At 37.2% G+C, this 18955-nt stretch overlaps 1 protein-coding gene across 1 annotated transcript in view; it reads left to right on the top strand.

The window, feature by feature from the left end:
• Positions 1-3651: 3651 nt before the first annotated feature.
• LOC136835553 (uncharacterized) overlaps positions 3652-18955 on the top strand; it is a 20919-nt gene continuing 5615 nt past the window's right edge. The window contains exons 1-7 of the mRNA XM_067099205.1: positions 3652-3791; positions 10403-10449; positions 13264-13360; positions 13826-13889; positions 14804-14940; positions 15891-15943; positions 16672-16815. Of these exons, the coding sequence (XP_066955306.1) occupies positions 10416-10449; positions 13264-13360; positions 13826-13889; positions 14804-14940; positions 15891-15943; positions 16672-16815 (529 nt within the window). The 5' untranslated portion in view covers positions 3652-3791; positions 10403-10415. The remainder of the gene's footprint in view (positions 3792-10402; positions 10450-13263; positions 13361-13825; positions 13890-14803; positions 14941-15890; positions 15944-16671; positions 16816-18955) is intronic.

The following is an 18955-nucleotide window of genomic DNA, read 5'->3' as shown; positions in this document are numbered from 1 at the left end:
CCAAGATCCATGAATAGGAATCTGGAAAAACTAGATGCCGAAGTAGCTCTAGGACTCATGCAGAAAAGTGTGCTACTAGAAACAGCGCACATAGTGAGAAAAGTGATGACCTTATGATGCAGGGTGCAACCCGGAACCCCACACTATAAAAACCACCCAGTTGAATAGGATGAAAGTGATGGAAAAAAAAAAAAAAAAAAATCATAATAGAATAAGAAAGTGTAATAAAATTAACGCATGTTTTATATTTATTAAGAAATTACTGATGATATACATGAAATGCTGAAATAAGAATTATAAATTGCCACGGACTCAGGATACGGGAAACGCTAGCAAGAAGACCGATGGAAATCTTGATAGCCTACAAAAGTTTCGAAATAAAAGACGAAAAGACTAGGTAAGAAGTAGAAAATGGGAGTAAATATCCAAAGCTTTTGCTGAGACGATTGGGTAGGCTACTCTTCTCTTACAGAAATCCAGAAGACATCAAGTGGTACTGCACTAAACATTGTCTTCAAGGCTTCATCACACTTTAGTTCAGTTATTTCTTCCCGTTCTTGTAGATTGAGCAGGTTTTGCGAATTTGAAGAGCTCAGTAAAGGGATTTCTAAGCCAATCATACAAATCTGACGATAAGGATGGGAAGTACTTATCAACTTTTTCAGCCAGTGATTCCAAATGACTCGTAATTAAGGGTATGATTTCTTGATAATCATCTCGGTATGAACTTGAAGTAGAAGTGGAAACATTTCAGCATTGCCTCTTGAGAGAGATTTTTTCCAAACAATAAGTTTATTCTTGAAAGCAACAAGCCTGTCTGTCGAAGTCACAATGTTTTCTTGCCGACCCTGCATGCTGGAGTTCAGGTTATTTAAATGGTGATAAGTGTCTGCCAAACAAGCTAATTTCATCTGCCAGTCTGTGGATTAAAGATGCTCATCGAAACTTACTTTATCGTTCTCTTTGAAGAAAAGCAGCAATTATTCTTCTCGCAGCTTAAATACCCATGACAACTTTCCCTGTGGGGAGCCATCTGACCTCGGTGTGCGAAAGGAGTGTCACGTGATCTTTTTGCATATTTTCACACAACCTGGCAAACATGCGAGACTCAAGAGGGCGTTGCTTTATGAAACTGACCAAGTTAACAATTACATCTAGAACTTGCTTTAATATTTCTTTACACGTGATACATAGCCTTTTACTGAGCCAGTCACGGAGGGAGCACGTTGATTCCAAGACAAACCACAAGATTCCAGATATAAAGACGTGTCTGGCAGCTCTTTACAGCACAAAGAGTTCTCCATTATCTTACCCTCATTTTCAAATCGAACAAATGCTAGCAGGTGAGCTTGACCCGTTATATCCGTCGACTCATCAACTTGCAGGGCAATCTTTGTATGTTTCAGTATCTCAGACAAAATGTTCTGAAATATTTGGGGACATGTCATCCGCACGCCTACTAACTGTTGTATCAGAAACAGGAACTTTGCTTATTTCTCTCACAGTTTTCGTGTCCTGTCCACGTGAATCCAACAGCCAGATAACTCTCAGTATAGTGCCGGATTTTTTATTTTTTTTTATCACTCGCTTCTTCTTTCCTTGTACTTGGCTGAGAGTCATTTTCACTCTCCTGATCCTCTTCATCAATTGGATGCTTCCTTTTCAAATGTTTCAACATCCCAGCCTTTCACAATTACTAAAGGACGGTTGAAATAAAAACTGTTGCTCGCTCTGTTCAAGGGGGTATGGAAGTCCTCGGATCAGCTCATAACACGCGTGAAATCCGTTGAGGCTTCATGAAGTCTGTACCGTGCACCAACCGTATTTTTAAGGGGAAAAGTTAAATATACCGTACTTTAACCGGACCACTGAGCCAGTTAGCAGCTCTCCTAGGGAGAAGTTGAAGCCTCTTAAAACAGTAAGCACGAACAGGGGACGAAACAGATGATTTCTTTCATTTGAAGAAGGACGGAATAGTTTATCAAATACTTGCTTCTCTCCTTTTCTGCTTCAGAATTGAAGTAACCAAGAAAAATAATTAGAAAAGAAAGAAGTGTGTAATAGGCTACAGTTTGTTATTGTGATTACATAATACGCAGATGGATTAATTTTTAAAAATTCATTTTAGCATAGCTAGAACACTCCAGTCTTTTCTTTAAAGAAATATTAGATGTTATGTTATGTTTCTAACTCTTTGCAAACGCGGTTGGAGAAATTGAAAGTGCATCGAACGCAAAATGACTTCCCGAAATAAATAAACAATCTGTGAAGTCTAAATGCGGCTGAGAAGGTGCGCACCAGTGAATAAATATGAATTAACAACAGTTAAGAAATAAAAGCATTGAATTACATGAGGCGGTGAGTCAAATCCTATTAAGGTGACATTACACTATTGAGAAAATGCGACAACTGGCATCCGTTGACAGAGCACACTAGCGGCTAGTGCTACGTGCGTCGCCTCCTCCTTCTTCTTCTTCTTCTTCTTCTTCTCGGCAGCTGAGTAACTTAGATTATAACAGCTAGCTATCTATGTAGAATAGAAGATTACGATATTGGAAAAACGCAAAACAAAAAACAAAAAATAAATAAAACTGTCAATTATGAGTAAGAACCAGACCATCAACTACATCTACCTTACTGTACTAAATCTGAAGGCGATTTTTATATAGCTTACAAATTATCTTTATATACTTAGAAAAAAAACTCAGCTCAGAAAGAAATTAGAATTACATATTTATTGACTGATACAGCGAACTGGCCATAGGAAATCGACGCTCCTTGAACCTCACATATCGGCCTAGGCCCGCTGGGCAAAGAAAAACCAGTACAGCGTCCTTATAAACTCACGAACCCGGAGCATTCCAACATAAGAGCTCACGCTAAGACCTGTAAAACATACATTGAAAATAAAGTTTTTAAAATCATCGGACAAGCACCCAACACCTAGGAATTACCCATTTTAGAGTCCTTCCTTATTGAACAAACAAAAGGTTCCCCAATTAAACACGCAGTCAACAGCCACTCCCTTTGTCTTGTCTTGAGGTGTATTTTCTTCTTTTTTTATTTTTTAGTTTCCTTCCACATACTTTTCTTTTACTCTGGTGGAAGGTAGGTCCAATAGTTTGTGAATTTTAATATATCTTGGTTTTTTAAATGTATAATTTTTAGTGTAAAAAATTTTCAGGTTTGAGTTTTATGCTAATTATGTGTTGTCTTTATCTATTTTAGAGCCCTTGTATATGAAAATTACGAAACGCCGGGAAATAACTATGTGCAAAAAGAGCAAATCTTAATTGTCCATCAGTATACGCGTTGTATATATATATATATATATATATATATATATATATATATATATATATATATATATATATATATATACAGTATATATGTATGAAATATGTGTGTGTATAAATTCATCCGTAGGAAACATGACTAACGTACGATCGAAATGAGCAACCAACATCCCTGGAGTAAGAATCGTTGACTTGGCGGCGACTTTCAGCAGAGAGAGAGAGAGAGAGAGAGAGAGAGAGAGAGAGAGAGAGAGAGAGAGAGAGGGGCATCGTGAGTAAACGATGATTTACCGGAAACCAGAGCTCAGATTGAGAAAGCCTACGTCATGGAAGTCATCCTCAACCTTTTTAAATAATCTGGCATCGGACGTTTCTCCGCGAGTCGCGGCGCAGCAGGCCTTCGAGAAAGAACGGAACCATCTCCGTTTTCTTCTTCTTCTTTGATTTGATTTTAGAAGTGAGATCGTGTGGTGTGAACATCGGCTCTGGAAAGTGGTAATTATTACGATTAATTCCATTCCATGGTGATTCTTTTGTAGTTCGTTTCAGTTTACAGTCAGTGTAGTCTATACGCATTCAAATCTACTTTAGTGTTTACGCACAAACGAACAAATACAGACATTTCCAAACACGGACGCATATATATATATATATATATATATATATATATATATATATATATATATATATATATATATATATATATATATATATAATAACCACCACACGCCTTTCCTCAATAAAAGGTGCGGTTCGAGAGCATATCCTCTCAAATCCCAGGAAATCTCTCCGAGATGAGACTACAAACCCTACGCCTTTCTCACCCTTCCAGCGTCGACGGCAGTTAGCTAACATGAGGGTTCCCAATTCACCGCTCATCTTGAGAACTAGGACTCTCTCGTTCTCTCTCCCTACAGCTCTTATCACTAGTTCTTTTTTTTTAACCTTTTTCCTAGCTGCTCCTCTCCTCGTTTCTGTTTGTCTCGTAACTTTTTTTTTTTTTTTGTCATCTCTCTTGAATCAAGGAATTATCAATATTCAATGTGAGTGTTGCTCGTTTTTAAAAGCAGAAGTATATATTACAGACGTCATTATTATTATTATTATTCAGAAAAAGAACCCTCTTCATATGGAACAAGCCCACCAAAGGGGCCATTGACTTGAAATTCACCCTTCCAAAGAATATTAAGGTGTTCATTAGGAAGAAGTAAGAGGAGATCAAGGGAAATGCATAAAGAGGTGATCCCACTTATTGAAAAAGAAAAAAAAATATTAATAAATAGATAAAAATGTATTAAAATACAAGGAGACAAGTATAAGGGTAATAATGCACTGCACCTTTGCTTGAACTTCTGAAGTCTAAAACACTCTAGGGTATTCTCTATGACAACAGCCATAGTCATGCCGCATTTTATCTTTGTTTTGTCTTGACTAGCCAAGTTTGATCTGTTTCCTTGGCAATAAGGGGACACGGTACATACACACACATATATATATGTATATATATACATAAATAAATAAATAAATATATATAATATAAATATCTATAAATATATGTGTGGTGATATATATATATATATATATATATATATATATATATATATATATATATATATATATATCTGCTTGTTCCCAGTAGTCCATTAGTTAAAACACTTGCCTCACTAGCGCAAGAACCTGTGTCTAAACCCCTGTTAAGAACGGAGCATCTCGAGAGCTTTCGTGAAAACTAATCACCCCCTTGTTGACTTATGCAGTGAGTCAGCTTCGTGGTAGTGGGTCGCAGCTTCATCCCAAAAGGTTCGAGGTTCGATTCCTTAGCGAGGCTGCAGGCTTTATGAACGTTCCGCTTAATCCCACTGTGTCTCTGGTGACTTCTACAGCGAATCGTGTATCTGGTATTTATCAGAATGGAGCGGATCGCAGCCAGGATGAAGGTGGGCGTTGGGCTAACAACTTCATCCCAAAAGAGGCCGAGAATGAGAGAGACTGCGAGCGTTTGTGTGTGTGTGTGTGTGGAACAGCCTCCCAGAGGATGTCGTGCAGTTGGACCTTCAATACATTGTTATCTATTTACCTATTTATTCATTTATGTTTTTCTTTTTTAATACGTGGGATCTCTTCTTTCTGTATTTCTCTTTACTTCCTCTTTCTTCTTCGTAATGATCACCATATTCTTTGGAAGCTTGAATTTCAAGTCAATGGCTCCTTTGGTGGGCTTATATGAATAGGTTTCATCTAATGAATAATAATAATAGTAATAATAATAGTGTGTGTGTGACGTGGGCAGTCCTTCTGGACAATGATTCACATCCTACAGTGATGGCGTTTTCCTAGAAAACTCACTCTGCGGTGATGTGAGTCAGTACAGTACATCTCTTTCTTGTGATGTAATACATCTCTTTCTATGACACCATTTTTAAAGTATCTGGTGCGACCACGTAACCGTGTTTTTAGTTTTCTTTAAAAGAAACCGACTGAGATGGCTATTTGTCTCTCCGTCCGCACTTTTTCTGTCCGCCCCCAGATCTTAAAAACTACTGAGACCAGAGGGCGGCAAATTTGTATGTCGATCATCCGCCCTCCAATCATCAAACATACCAAATTGCAGCCCTCTAGCCTCAGTTATTTTTATTTGATCTAAGGTTAAAGTTAGCCATGATCGTGCGTCTGGCTCCGCTATAGGTGCCAACACAGGCCACCACCGGGCCGTGGCTGAAAGTTTCACGGGCCGTGGCTGAGAGTTTCATACAGCATTATACGCTGTACAGAAAACTCGATTGCGCCGAAGAAACTTCGGAGCAGCTTTTGCTTGCTTTTTCTTGTAATGAATTACCAGACAATGCTCGCAAGCTTCCCCAAGTAGTAAGAAATTGTTTGCCCACTGAACAGAACCGAACATTTTGTTATTAACATTATGTTCTCTCTGCCTTTTTGAATAGGATGACCGAAACACCTCCAGTTTCATTTACGACGCCACTCCATTTCCGGTAAATCAATTATTCTAAACTCTCCATTTTAGTTTTCTGTAAAAGAAAACTATTGTGCCGGATTTGTCCGTCCGTCCGCACTTTATTATGTCCGCACTTTTTCTGTCTGTCCTCAGATCTTAAAAACCACGGAGGCTAGAGGGCTGCAAAGTGGTATGTTGACCATCCACCCCCCAGCCATCATGATACTAAATTGCAGCCCTCTAGCCCCAGTAGTTTTTATTTGATTTAAGGTTAAAATTAGCCATAATCGTGCTTTCTGGCAACGATATAGGATAGGCCACCACCGGGCCGTGGTTAAAGTTTCATGGGCCGCAGCTCTTACAGCATTATACCGAGACTACCGAAAGACAGATCTATTTTCGGTGGCCTTGATTATACGCTGTAGCGCCGAAGAAACTTTGGCCCATTTTTTACTTGTTTATGTTGAGATTCACTATTTCATAGTAAATTTCCTCTACAATTGTTATAACCTTTTATTCTTACATTTTCATCTATGCTTGCTCCCCTTGCATTGGAATTTCAATTGGATTATAAAATTTAGGCCAAAGGCAAGGCGCTGGGACCTATGAGGTCATTCAGCGCTGAAAGGGAAACTGAGAGAGAAAGGCTTTTAAAGGCGTAACAGGAGGAAAACCTCGCAGTTGCTCTATGAAACAAGTATTAGGAGAGGGTAGAAAGCAAGCCAGAAGAAAGAGACTATACACGGAGGTACAGCAAAAGGAATTAAAGGGGCTGCAGCTAGGGGCTGAAGGGACGCTGCAGAGAATCTTAAGCAATGCCTACAGTGCACCGCGTGAGGTGCACTGACGGCACTATCCCCTTACAAGGTATTCCCCTTGTATTTTTCTCACTTTCACCTTACAACTTCACTGTAAACGAATTCTTTCACTATCACCGCATCGCATCCGGGTGCAGAGCCCGTTGTACCAAGGACACTATCTGTAAAGACTTAAAACCATTGTCTAGTTCAATCCCTTTCATACTCTAGCCGAATCTTGTTTCAGTTTTCATCCGCCCTCTGTGTCCCGTTCACTTATCAAACCCTTTGCGTTAATTTTATTCGTATTCGTAACCAAAATCCCCTTTCAGACTTTTCTTTGTACCTGATCTGGACTGCGGTCTAAGATCGATGCCATTACTGTTAACTCCTCGGAGCTCCTGGGTACAATAGCCCTGTAAAAACTCACTCCGCTTAAGTTTCCTTCTTCCCAAGCATCCCTGTCTATCAGCTGATTTTGCAATCAAATGTTCTTACAGAGAACGGACCAGAATATAGAATTTAAGCCAAAGGCCAAGCACTGGGACCTGTGAGTCATTCAGCGCTGAAACGGATACTGACGTTAAAAATGTTTGAAAGGTGCAACAGGAGGAAAACCTCAAAGCAGTTGCACTATGAAACAATTGTCAGGAGTGGGTGGAAAGTAAGGTGGAAAAAAGAGAATATGAACGGAGGTACAGTGTTGAATGAAAGGAGTTGCAGTTTAGGCCGAAGGACGCTGTAAAGAATATTGTAATGCCTACAGTGCACAGCGTGAGGTACACTGACGGCACTATCCCCTTACGGGTAAAAGTTCCTACAACTCAAGCGCCTTCACAGTCTTGGTTCTTCAACTCACGGCCTACCAGCCAGGTTTAAATCAACCTTAAACCAGCTCCCGAAGGCAAACGTACCGTTAATAATAACTACAGCCACTAACCTTTTCCCCCATAGGAGGAGGGGCAGTGCCGTCAATGCACCTCACGCAGTACACTGCAGACATTACCTAAGGTTCTTTGCGGCGTCCCTTCGGTCCCTAGCTTCAACCCCTTTCATTCCTTTTCCTGTACCTCCGTTCATATTCTCTTTCTTCCACCTTACTTCCCACCTTCTCCTAACAATTGATTCCTAGTGCAACTGCGAGGTTTTCCTCATGTTACACCTTTCAAACCTTTTCCCCTCAATTTCCCTTTCACCGCTGAATGACCTCATAGGTCCCAGTGCTTGGCCTTTGGCCTAAATGTTATATTCCATTTCCATTTCCATACAAACCTTTTCGCTTTAAAATTTTTCCATCTATTGCATCGCCACAGATGATGCTTTGATGACGTTCAGAGGATAGATAAAATGACACTTTACAACTGCTTATAATGCAAGTAAATTTAAAATTCAAAATAAGTTTTTTGGCGGAGACGAGGAAAAGCTTTTAAAAACAAATTAGTGAAGACGACAAAAGACTATTGACGTTGGCATCCATTTTTTTTATATGAACGAGGCAGCAAAATATTTGACAGGAATAATTTTTGAAAGTTGGTCTCGAACTAAAGTTATGATAACGTTATCATCTTTCCTGTTCCCAAAACAAAGACTTTTTTTTTTTTTTTTTTTGTGATAGTCAGTCGTGACCTTTCCCGCCGGAAAGCTTGCCAACTCTTGGTTTGTTTTAGTGATTTGATCCAAGGATAGATGTGAACAAGAGTGCATTCAACGAATCGAGGAATAGTCATGCTTCCGATGCACGACATGGAGGTAAAAAAAAAAAAAAAAAAAAAAACAGGAGATCCTCTCAAGGCTGAATCTAAACAGCCTCTTCCTCAGCAAGTTATTTTCGGCATCCTGGCAGTTCCGTAGAGTAGCCCATTTGCGAAAAAATGTCCCAAAAAGTTAGCATTTCATGGCATTTTATGGAGCTGCTGATGGTTTGATAGGCTGCAGTACGCCTTCAATAGTGTCCTGATACAAATGGCAATGCTGAGGTCTTTTATCCCTCACACCACTGGACTGTGGAACAGCCTCCCTTCAGAGGATGTCGTGCAATTGGAAGTTCAGAAGTTCAAGCGAAGGTGCAATGCATTACTACCCTGATGCACTTCAACTTGCACTTTAATATCTTTCTTGCGTTTTTATTTCTTTATCAGTTTGTTCATTTATCTGTTGTTCTAATAACTGATCTCCTCTGTATTTCCCATTACCTTCTGTTACTTCTTTCGAATGAACATCACATTCTTTGGAAGCTTGAATTTCAAGTCAATGGCCCTTGTGGGTTTGTCCCATATGAATAGGGCTCATCTTCTAAATAATAATAATAATAATAATAATAATAATAATAATAAAACAAGGTGTCACCCGTGACAAAGAAAATGCAAAAAATGGAAACAGCAAAAACATGAAAATCCCTTGACAGACTCTGAGGACCGTCACCCCTTTTATTTTTAGCAAAACCACAGCCTTCTAAAATTAATGACTGCCTTCCTGTACGAACGGCATATTTTCCATGGTTACATTCATTTGACCTCTTTAGAGGTCGCTCTAAGCGTAAATGTCTGTGCTGGTAAATTCTATCTCTCGGTATGAAAAGGATTGTGAAATATCTATTCTTCAATATAATGTGCAATGTTGCATTCCTTAGTCTACGTACGTATGTATGTATGTATGCGTATATATATATATAGATATATATATATATATATATATAGATATATATATAGAATGAATTTTATCACATCACCGTGATTCATATATACATCAGCTACAAACGTCCTTTAATATCTTGTTTGCTCTACCTCGGAAATAATATATTTTCATATATATTACCCGAAGGGGAATTTTTTAGTTGATAATAAGTTCGTCGTCTCGTGGGCTCGAACCACGGAAGACAGAACTCAGGACTACAGTGACGCATTTAACCACACAGGTAACATATATGAAAATACATTATTTCCGAGGTAGAGCGAATTATTATCAAAGGATATATCAAAGTATATATATATATATACATATATATATATATTAATACTTATATATATATATATATATATATATATATATATATATATATTATATATATATATATATATATATATATAATGTTGCATGTCTATGTAAACACACAATACACAAACATATATATGTGTCCTATGTAGTTTGCGTAGACACATACAACAAAGACAGACTTGCATGTGCATATTTACAGGAATGATGAGCTGAAAAGGTTAGAAGTAATTGTTAAACAAGAAAATATAATTAATAACTTTTCCTTCTCCCTAAGGAAGCAAGAATCAGGTCGAGGGAGATGGTTGGTTAATGCTTAAGGATTAGAAATAAAAGTATATAATTGAAAATTTTTTTTTTTACAGAAATCGAGGCAAAATGGTCTTCTTAAGCAGCAGACCAGCGTTAAGAGGTAAGTTTAACATCAGTTTCGGGATTCTTATTGCATATTTTTGATTAGGCAGAGAGATGACGTTTGTAGATCCAACTTGCGGCAAGTGAACATTAAGAAACGTTGTTGTAATTAGTGATAAGGATATTGTAAATATTTGAATTAATTACCCGCCCTTTGAATTAACTGGATGTTTATTAATTCGTGTGCCATTTTGAATAGCATCATTATTACTATTATCATTCAGAAGATGAACCCTATTCATATGGAACGAGCCCATCACAGGGGCCACTGACTTGAAATTCAAGCTCCCAAAGCATATTGTGGTGTTCGTTCGAAAGAAGTGACAGAGGATAAATACAGAAAGAGGAGATCAGTTATTAGAACAACAGATAAAACAAACAAACAAATAAATAAATAAACAGAAATGTAAGTAAATGATTAAAATGCGAAATTGTATTAGGGTAGTAACGCGTTGCAACTTCTCTTGAACTTCTGAAGTTCCAAATGAGGATAAGAATGAGCAATCAGAATATAATTAGCCCTTCCTACCAAATCGTATTGTGACAAAGCTTTGGCTAGAAATAGACATTAACCCCATTTCGAAATACTCCCGATCTGCTCTTGTCGAAGCTGCCCAAGTCAAGTGACACAGGAAGCAACTCATCCGGATGACGGGATGTTTGTTTGTCCAGATAACGGAGGGTTGTCAGACCAAGTTGAAAGCCGGCTTCGAATGTCCAGATAGCTATTTATGGCGCTGTCCATCGTATGTGACAGTCACGACAGGAAACGAAATGTTAAATGTTCTTATGTTATGTCAGTGTTTTTTTTTTCCTTGTACAAACTCATTGGAAATGTCATTTTGATAACCGTGAATTTTAACTTTTTTTTTTTTTATTTCACTCTCGGTTTCGATCGATCATGAGTTTAAATGTTGGTTTCATTCGGTCGCTTATATGTTTAAAATGTTAGTTTTATTCGATCAATTATATGTTTAAATGTTAGTTTCATTCGATCGCTCGTATGTTTAAATGTTAGTATCATTCGATCGCTTATATGTTGAAATGTTAGTTTCATTCGATCGCTTATATGTTTGAAATGCTAGTTTCATTCGATCGCTTATGTGTTTAAAATGTTAAGTTTTGTTCCATCGATTATATGTTTAAAATGTTAGTTTTATTCAATTGCTTATATGTTTAAATGTTAGTTTCATTCGATCGCGTATATGTTTAAAATGTTAGTTTCATTTGATCGCTTGTATGTTTAAATGTTAGTTTCATTCGATTGGTCATATGTTTAAATGTTAGTTTCATTCGATCGCTTATATGTTTAAAATGTTAAGTTTTATTCGATCGATTATATGTTTAAATGTTAGTTTCATTCGATCGCTCATATGTTTAAAAATGTTACTTTCATTCGATCGATTACATGTTTAAAATGTTCGTTTTATACGATCGATTATATGTTTAAGTATTAGTTAATCTGCTTGTTTGTTTCACAAATTTGTATTACACCTCTTTTTTTATCAGGTAATTTTATAGGCTCATATCTCCTCTGTGGATGTTGGTGATGTTTGTGAGTTTGTGGCGTTTGACACATAAATGTACGGTGTTTGTTGAAGACAGAAAAATAGAAACGGAAAAATAATATTCTGAACTGACTAAAGTCTAAACAGATCGCATAATACTGATGAAATGAGTCACTTCATTGTCTTCTGTATCATCATCATCATTATTATTATTATTATTATTATTATTATTATTATTCAGTACATGAAACCTATTCATATCGAGCAAGTCCACAGGGCCACTGACTTGAGATTCCAGCCCAAAGAATATGGTGTTCAATAGGAAGAAGTCAGAGTAAAGTGAAATACAAAAAGAAGAGACAATTCACTTATGCAAAAAAATTGATAGATAGATAAATAGATAAAATGTATCAGAATGCAAGAAGAAGAATATTAGGTAGTAATGCGTTGCATTTTCGCTTGAACTTGAAGTTCCGATTGCACGACATCTCTGGGAGGCTGTCCCACAGACCAACGGTGTGGGGAACAAAGGACCCAGTTCCACACATAATCGCTGAGAGTCTTCACAAATGCTGGAAAGGACAGTTACTATAGTACTGTCAGTCTCTCTTCAAGTAACTGACTTGTAGCACTTTGTTCGATGCATTAATGTATTATATCATATGTTATCACTGCATATTATTCTCTTCAAAATAAGATCAATTTCTGCAAGGCAAAAAATTTAATGCTAATGAATGTTACCGACATAAACGTAAGATACTAAGAATTAGATTATTTATTGTTAAAAGTATCTTCTGTACTTTGAAAATACCTATTCTAAATGTTGATTGACATATCACTTATTGAAACTGTAGCTGGAAATCCCAAGAAAATTCAAAACTGATAAGTACAGAGACGATAAGTAAAGTGTCATAGATACTGAGATAATTACATCAGCCAAAGGCAAGGTTGGCGACCTGATGCCATTCATGTGCGAAATTGACAGTAAGATTTGAAAGGTGCAACAGAGGAAGACTCGCAGTTGCACTATGAAAACAATTGTTAGCAGAGAGTAGAAAGCCAGATGGGAGAAAGAGAATGCACGAAGGTACAGAAAAGAATGAAAGAGGTAGCAGCTAGGACGAAGGACGCTGCAAAGACCCTATGAGGTGCGTTGACGTCACTACCCACCTAAGGGGTAGGTATCGAGATGAAATCTGACTTATCTTGAAAAGGACTGACTGATTCGTCCAAAATTCATTCACGAGGAAGCAGGTGAAGTCTTCTTGATCTGTAGATTCAAATGCTCCATTCGCCTCTTGCAGGAGTGGCTGTAGCGGTCGTGACGATGGCGCTGTGGACAGGAGTCACCTGTGACTGCCCCAGGATCAAGGATGTCATTTCGCTCAGCGAATCCTTCAGGTGAGATGCAGATTCTTTTTTATTTAACAAGATAGAGGAAGTTGCTTTTTTTTTTTTTACAAGGTAGAGGAAGCCGCGTTTTTCTGACAAGATGGAAGAAGCTTTGTTTCAGTAAGATCGAGAACGCTGGTTTTTTTTTAACAAGATCCAGAAAGCTGCTATTTTTCAGAATAAATGCAGATATTTTCTATCTAATATTTTATATTCTAAAGGCACCACACGAATGCAATGATAATTGGTCTGCCATTCACTTTTTTCCACTCCTTAAATTGGTTTAGAACATTCAGTGAAAGAAACTGTATTCCTTTCAATCGTATAAAAAAAATGATTATATTATCGCGAGAGGCATCATTTCTTTTATAAGGGAGAATTACATTTTTAAACACTGCTCATAATTCACTGAATTTTAAAATCAATCCTCTCTCTCTCTCATTTTATGCTCAGTTCTTTTTCATTTGTTTACAGGTGTGACAAAGAATGTATGTCAACAGGAGGGAAACCTGTCTACGGAACTCTGGTCTACGGGCAGGTACTGTCATGAACTTGCCTTTTTTTTCCATTTCACCATTTTTTTTTTAAATGTTACCATTTTTTTCACGCCACCATTTCAACATTTTTTCACGTCATCATTGTTTCATTTCACCATTTTTTTTTCGCGTCACCATCTTTTCCATTTCAAAATTTTTTTCTATTTCACCATTTTTCCCATTTCAGCAGTTTTTTCATTTCACCATTTTTTTCACTTCAAAATTTTTTCCATTTCACCATTTTTTAAAATTTCATCATGGTTTTCCCATTTCAACAGTTTTTTTTCCATTTCACCATTTTTTCCGTTTCACAATTTTTTTTATTTCAGTAGTTTTTCATTTCATCATTTTTTTTCATTTCAACATTTTTTTTTTTCATTTCACCATTTTTTCACATTTTACCAGTTTTTTCCATTTCACTATTTTTTTCTTGTAGATGCCCCTTTCATAGGAAGATCATCTACTTTCAGACACTAGTTGATTGTCCCTTCCTGAATGAAGACTGTATTCTACGGAAAGTTGACCTTCCTTATCATTTTCTCGTATTCCCTCGTCATGCCATCTAGCTATCTACCTGTACCCATCCCTCTTTCTCTGACTATCTATCGGTTTATTTGTCTGTCTCTGGCAAGTGACAAACATCGCTTCTTTATATATCTGATGAATTCCTCACGATTGGCATTTAACTCTCGATGATTGATTGTCATCTTTTATATATATATATATATATATATATATATATATATATATATATATATATATATATATATATATATATATATATATATATATATATATATAATTTATTATATACATACATACACAAACACACACACACATACTGTATATATAGAATGAATGGTGCCCAAGAAAAAGGATTTGAAATATTTAAGATTGCTCCTCTCCAAACGAACAGGAATCTGACGCTTGCCTAGCTGGTCTTCACGCCGGAGCTCTAGGTCTGGAAGGTGGAATTCTCGTCGCCCAGCGAACTGACAACCCTGAGAGACCCATCAAGGCCACCTGCAGGAACAGAGTGTGCTCTCAAACCTTGTAAGTTACGGAACCATCAAAGAAGAAGTGTTCTGATGTAACTCTAATCAAGAGGATGTCAACATTACGAGAAGTCCTCTGTACTCGCGCTCCAGTGGGTGGATTATTTATTATCCACGTTACAGAATGGGTGTCTCGGAAGCTCTCTGCGAATGCTATTCTATTTGTGGAACTTGTAGCTTTGCTCTCGGAGTCAATGACCAGAGTCGAAGCGACGCCACTTCGCATTTAATAATTAGCCAATTTATACCAACTCGTAATTCCTTACGTATGAAGGGAAAAGAGATGTAATTTTCCTCAATTAAATAGAAAAAAAAGTTGTTTGCTTGCTCGTTCTGTTGATCCCCCGGTGCTGTTGATGAGCAAGCAGGTTGATTCCAGAGATGAATTGGTGGTGTACTTTACCCTTAGGTCCATATATCTTTTGACAAACAAGTATATAGCCATTTAACAGGTTTCATGTCTATGCCATAACTTTGGCGGGATTCTCTATAAGATTCTTGCATCAATATAAATAATGACTATACGAAGTGAGGAGACCTGAGAGAGATCAGAATATGATATCTCCTGTTCTATATAGATTGAAAAGCGTGTGTAGTTAATAGCAACACACAAGGAACTACATATATGAAGTGTTTTTGTTAAGATGTGGACAGATACAGATTTATTCTTTATCACACGAATTATTTACTATTACTGACTTGCACGGAGAAACAAATTCAGGGTTATATCTGGTCTTGCAAAGGGGAATCGAACAGATTCCCAAAAGCTCTCTGTATAGATTTATTTTTGAATATATTTGTACCCATTCATACTGTGGATACGTTTCTCCATTTCAAGACTCATGGTACTGAGTGATTTTTAATTATTAATGCTACTGAGTAATTTTTAATTATTAATGCTACTATGAGTAATTTTTAATTACTGATTTGCATCTTACCTCATTACAGAGTACCTAGCGGTCCTGTGTACACTATGGGCAATGGAACATTCATGACTGACCGTAAGTACAGTTACCCATTTTCAGCTTTCCTAGATAATCTGTATTCCTTAATTTTGAAAGATACAATTGGCCGAGTAGCTTTCCTAGATATTCTGTATTCCTTAACTTTGAAAGAGAGAGACGAAGTTGGTTGAGTATTTTATTTCTAATTGGTCGATGGATAAATTATCTTATAATATCAGGCGATTAATTTATTCTCGTGCTTCTTTTGTTCACCTGAAATTCAGATACCGCAATGATGAGAATTCATCCCCTCGTCATTTCTTACATAAAAACTTACGAGAATTCATCTGCCTACACAATGATGAAAGATAATAACAATACTCACAAGACCACACAGTAAAACAGAGACGAATATGCTTATTGGTAGAGGACAGAAAAAGAATCTGTGAACCTTACAGTATAAGTAAAATGAGAATTACATCAACGCTGTCACATATTCTATCTTCTCACAGTAACCATTAGACATTTTTGCTGCCTGGTTCCATCTTGATTATTTTTATTAGGCTCCATGTAACCTGGTGTCCTTTGATTTGCTCTACATAGGGATCAAGTTGTAAACTGCTTGCTAATTTCCACTACACATGGTCTCATTGTTGCTGATTATAAATGATGACATAGTACTGTGTTACGCCCTTAAATACTGATCTCACTTAATCTTACGAGAATAACTCTCTCTCACTGACTTCTTTGGCCATGTATATATTTCCCAATTTCTCTTCTTCCAGGAGTCGGAGGCGACGTTCTCCTGATCCACAACAATTACAGAAACGGAGAACTGAACGTCCTGTGTCTGTCAGAAGACCCAAGGAACGAAATGTCCAGCAAGAGCATAAGGAGGTGGAACTACGGAGATATCGGTGACCCGAGAGGTACTGTGGGTATTTTCGTGTAAAATGAAGACTAAACCGTCAGGCCCCTACTTTTAAGAAGTAGGGAATCTACATTCCATGACTCGCCTTCATCTATGAACTTCCTCATTTAAATAATTATTAATTTATTAATCTATATTTTCTTTCTTATTGAGATCTCTTCTTTCAGTATTTCCCTTTATCTCCTCTTACTTCTTCCTAATGGACACCACATTCTTTGGAAGCTTGAATTTCAAGTCAGTGGCCCCTTTGGTGGGCTTGTTCCATATGAATAGGGTTCATCTTCTGACTAATAATAATAGGAATATTTCGTAGATAAGCTATTTAGACTTTTTCAAGTCATCATTGATGCAGTTTAAGAATGTTTTCATAATCCTGCATTTCCATTAATTATCCTCAACGAATTTAAAGGTTTTGTCTCTAGTAACTGCCTGAAGCAGAGCTCAGTAATTTATCCACTTGTCGCGATGCATACAAGACGATCTTAGGGATCTTTCCTAGACAGTGACCCCCAACAAGGATCGGCGGTCGTTATCTAGGACTGATATTTCTTGGGGTCATTCTGTAAGAATGGAATACTTGGAGGTCATTATCTAGGTGAGATCTCCCACGGATCTTTCCTAGATAATGATCCCCAAATAGGCTCGGGAGGCGTTATCTAGGACTGACATTTCTTGGGGGTCACTATCTAAGAATGGACTACTTGGGGGTCACTATCTAGGAAAGATCTCCCACGGATCTTTCCTAGATAATGACCCCCTCGTTATCTAGGACTGATATTTCTTGGGGGTCATTATCTAAGAATGGACTACTTGGTGGCCACTATCTAGGAAAGATCTCCCATGGATCTTTCCTAGGTAATGACCCACAAATAGGCTCGGGGGTCGTTATCTAGGACTAATATTTCTTGGGGGTCATTATCTAAGACTGGACTACTTGGGGGTCACTATCTAGGAAAGATCCGATCTTTGCGGCCGGCAGTGTGCCAAATGACTGTTGGCTAGTCCTGTAGATTACAACAGAGGCTACAAAACTACTGATAGAGTGAAAACAGAGCCAGGAACAAATTAAGCCCCTCATTTGAATAAAGAGAATGATCTTTTGAAGGAGTTTGTGCCTTTGAGATGCCTAAAATATTGAGTGAGGTAACAGAAATCTTTTCAAAATTATGTAAGAATTCGGCTACATTCTGAATAATAATGGGCTACTTTCTCCATTTAGGTTCTTGGGCTTGTAACATTTAGTTCTTCTAACTGCGGTTTCCTTTTGATTTGCATTAATAATAATAATAATAATAATAATAATAATAATAATAATAATAATAATAATAATTATTATTACTATTTTTTATTATTACTATATTAATACAAATCAAACGGCAACTCAGTTAGAAGAGCAAAATGGTACAAGCCCAAGGACACAAATGGAGAAATTAGACCAATATGTAAAAGAAAAAAAATTACATGTAAAAGAATAAACCCTAAAAAAGAAATAGCAAAGGAAAGAAGTAAGATAAATAACAAGGCATTCGCACTTAGTCTGAACTTCAGAAATACCTGTGCTTCAACCACATGATTTGGTCACGACAGAAATCAAACTTTTAGAAGAAGGTGACACTGAACCACACATAAGCAAATTTACATACGAAAACATCAGTGAATGATTATTAAAAAAATAACCGTTTCCTAGGCACAACGGGATTAATAACAGGAAGTAGTCAAAAGAGTTTGACAGCTGTCATATCTAATGGATCGTATGTAAACTGTTATTTGACGACAGAGATTAGCGCATCCTGAACAATGCAAAAGAAAGCTTCAAAACGCGGCAAGCTTAGAAGCACAGCTTTCAAAGACAATCTAAGAATATCTGAATTTGTCGATGAAGCTCTCAGGAAAGAGGATAATGACTGACAGTAGCGGGAGACAATATTACTGTCGAAGAAGTTAGAAGTTATAGAAATACTTCTTCTGGCAAGGCAAAGGCTGTGTAAGGAAACTGTCAACATTTATGGATTTTTAGTTTTCCGTAAAAGAAAACTACTGCGATGGCTATTTGTCAGTCCGTCCGCACTTTCTCTGTCCGCCCTCAGATCTTAAAAACTACTGAGGCTAGAGGGCTGCAAATTGGTATGTTGATCATC

The sequence above is a fragment of the Macrobrachium rosenbergii genome, chromosome 55, assembly GCF_040412425.1.
Source record: "Macrobrachium rosenbergii isolate ZJJX-2024 chromosome 55, ASM4041242v1, whole genome shotgun sequence".
Taxonomy (NCBI): Eukaryota; Metazoa; Arthropoda; class Malacostraca; order Decapoda; family Palaemonidae; genus Macrobrachium; species Macrobrachium rosenbergii.
The sequence above is the reverse complement of the archived record's forward strand: the minus strand, read 5'-3'. Positions and strand labels throughout refer to the sequence as shown.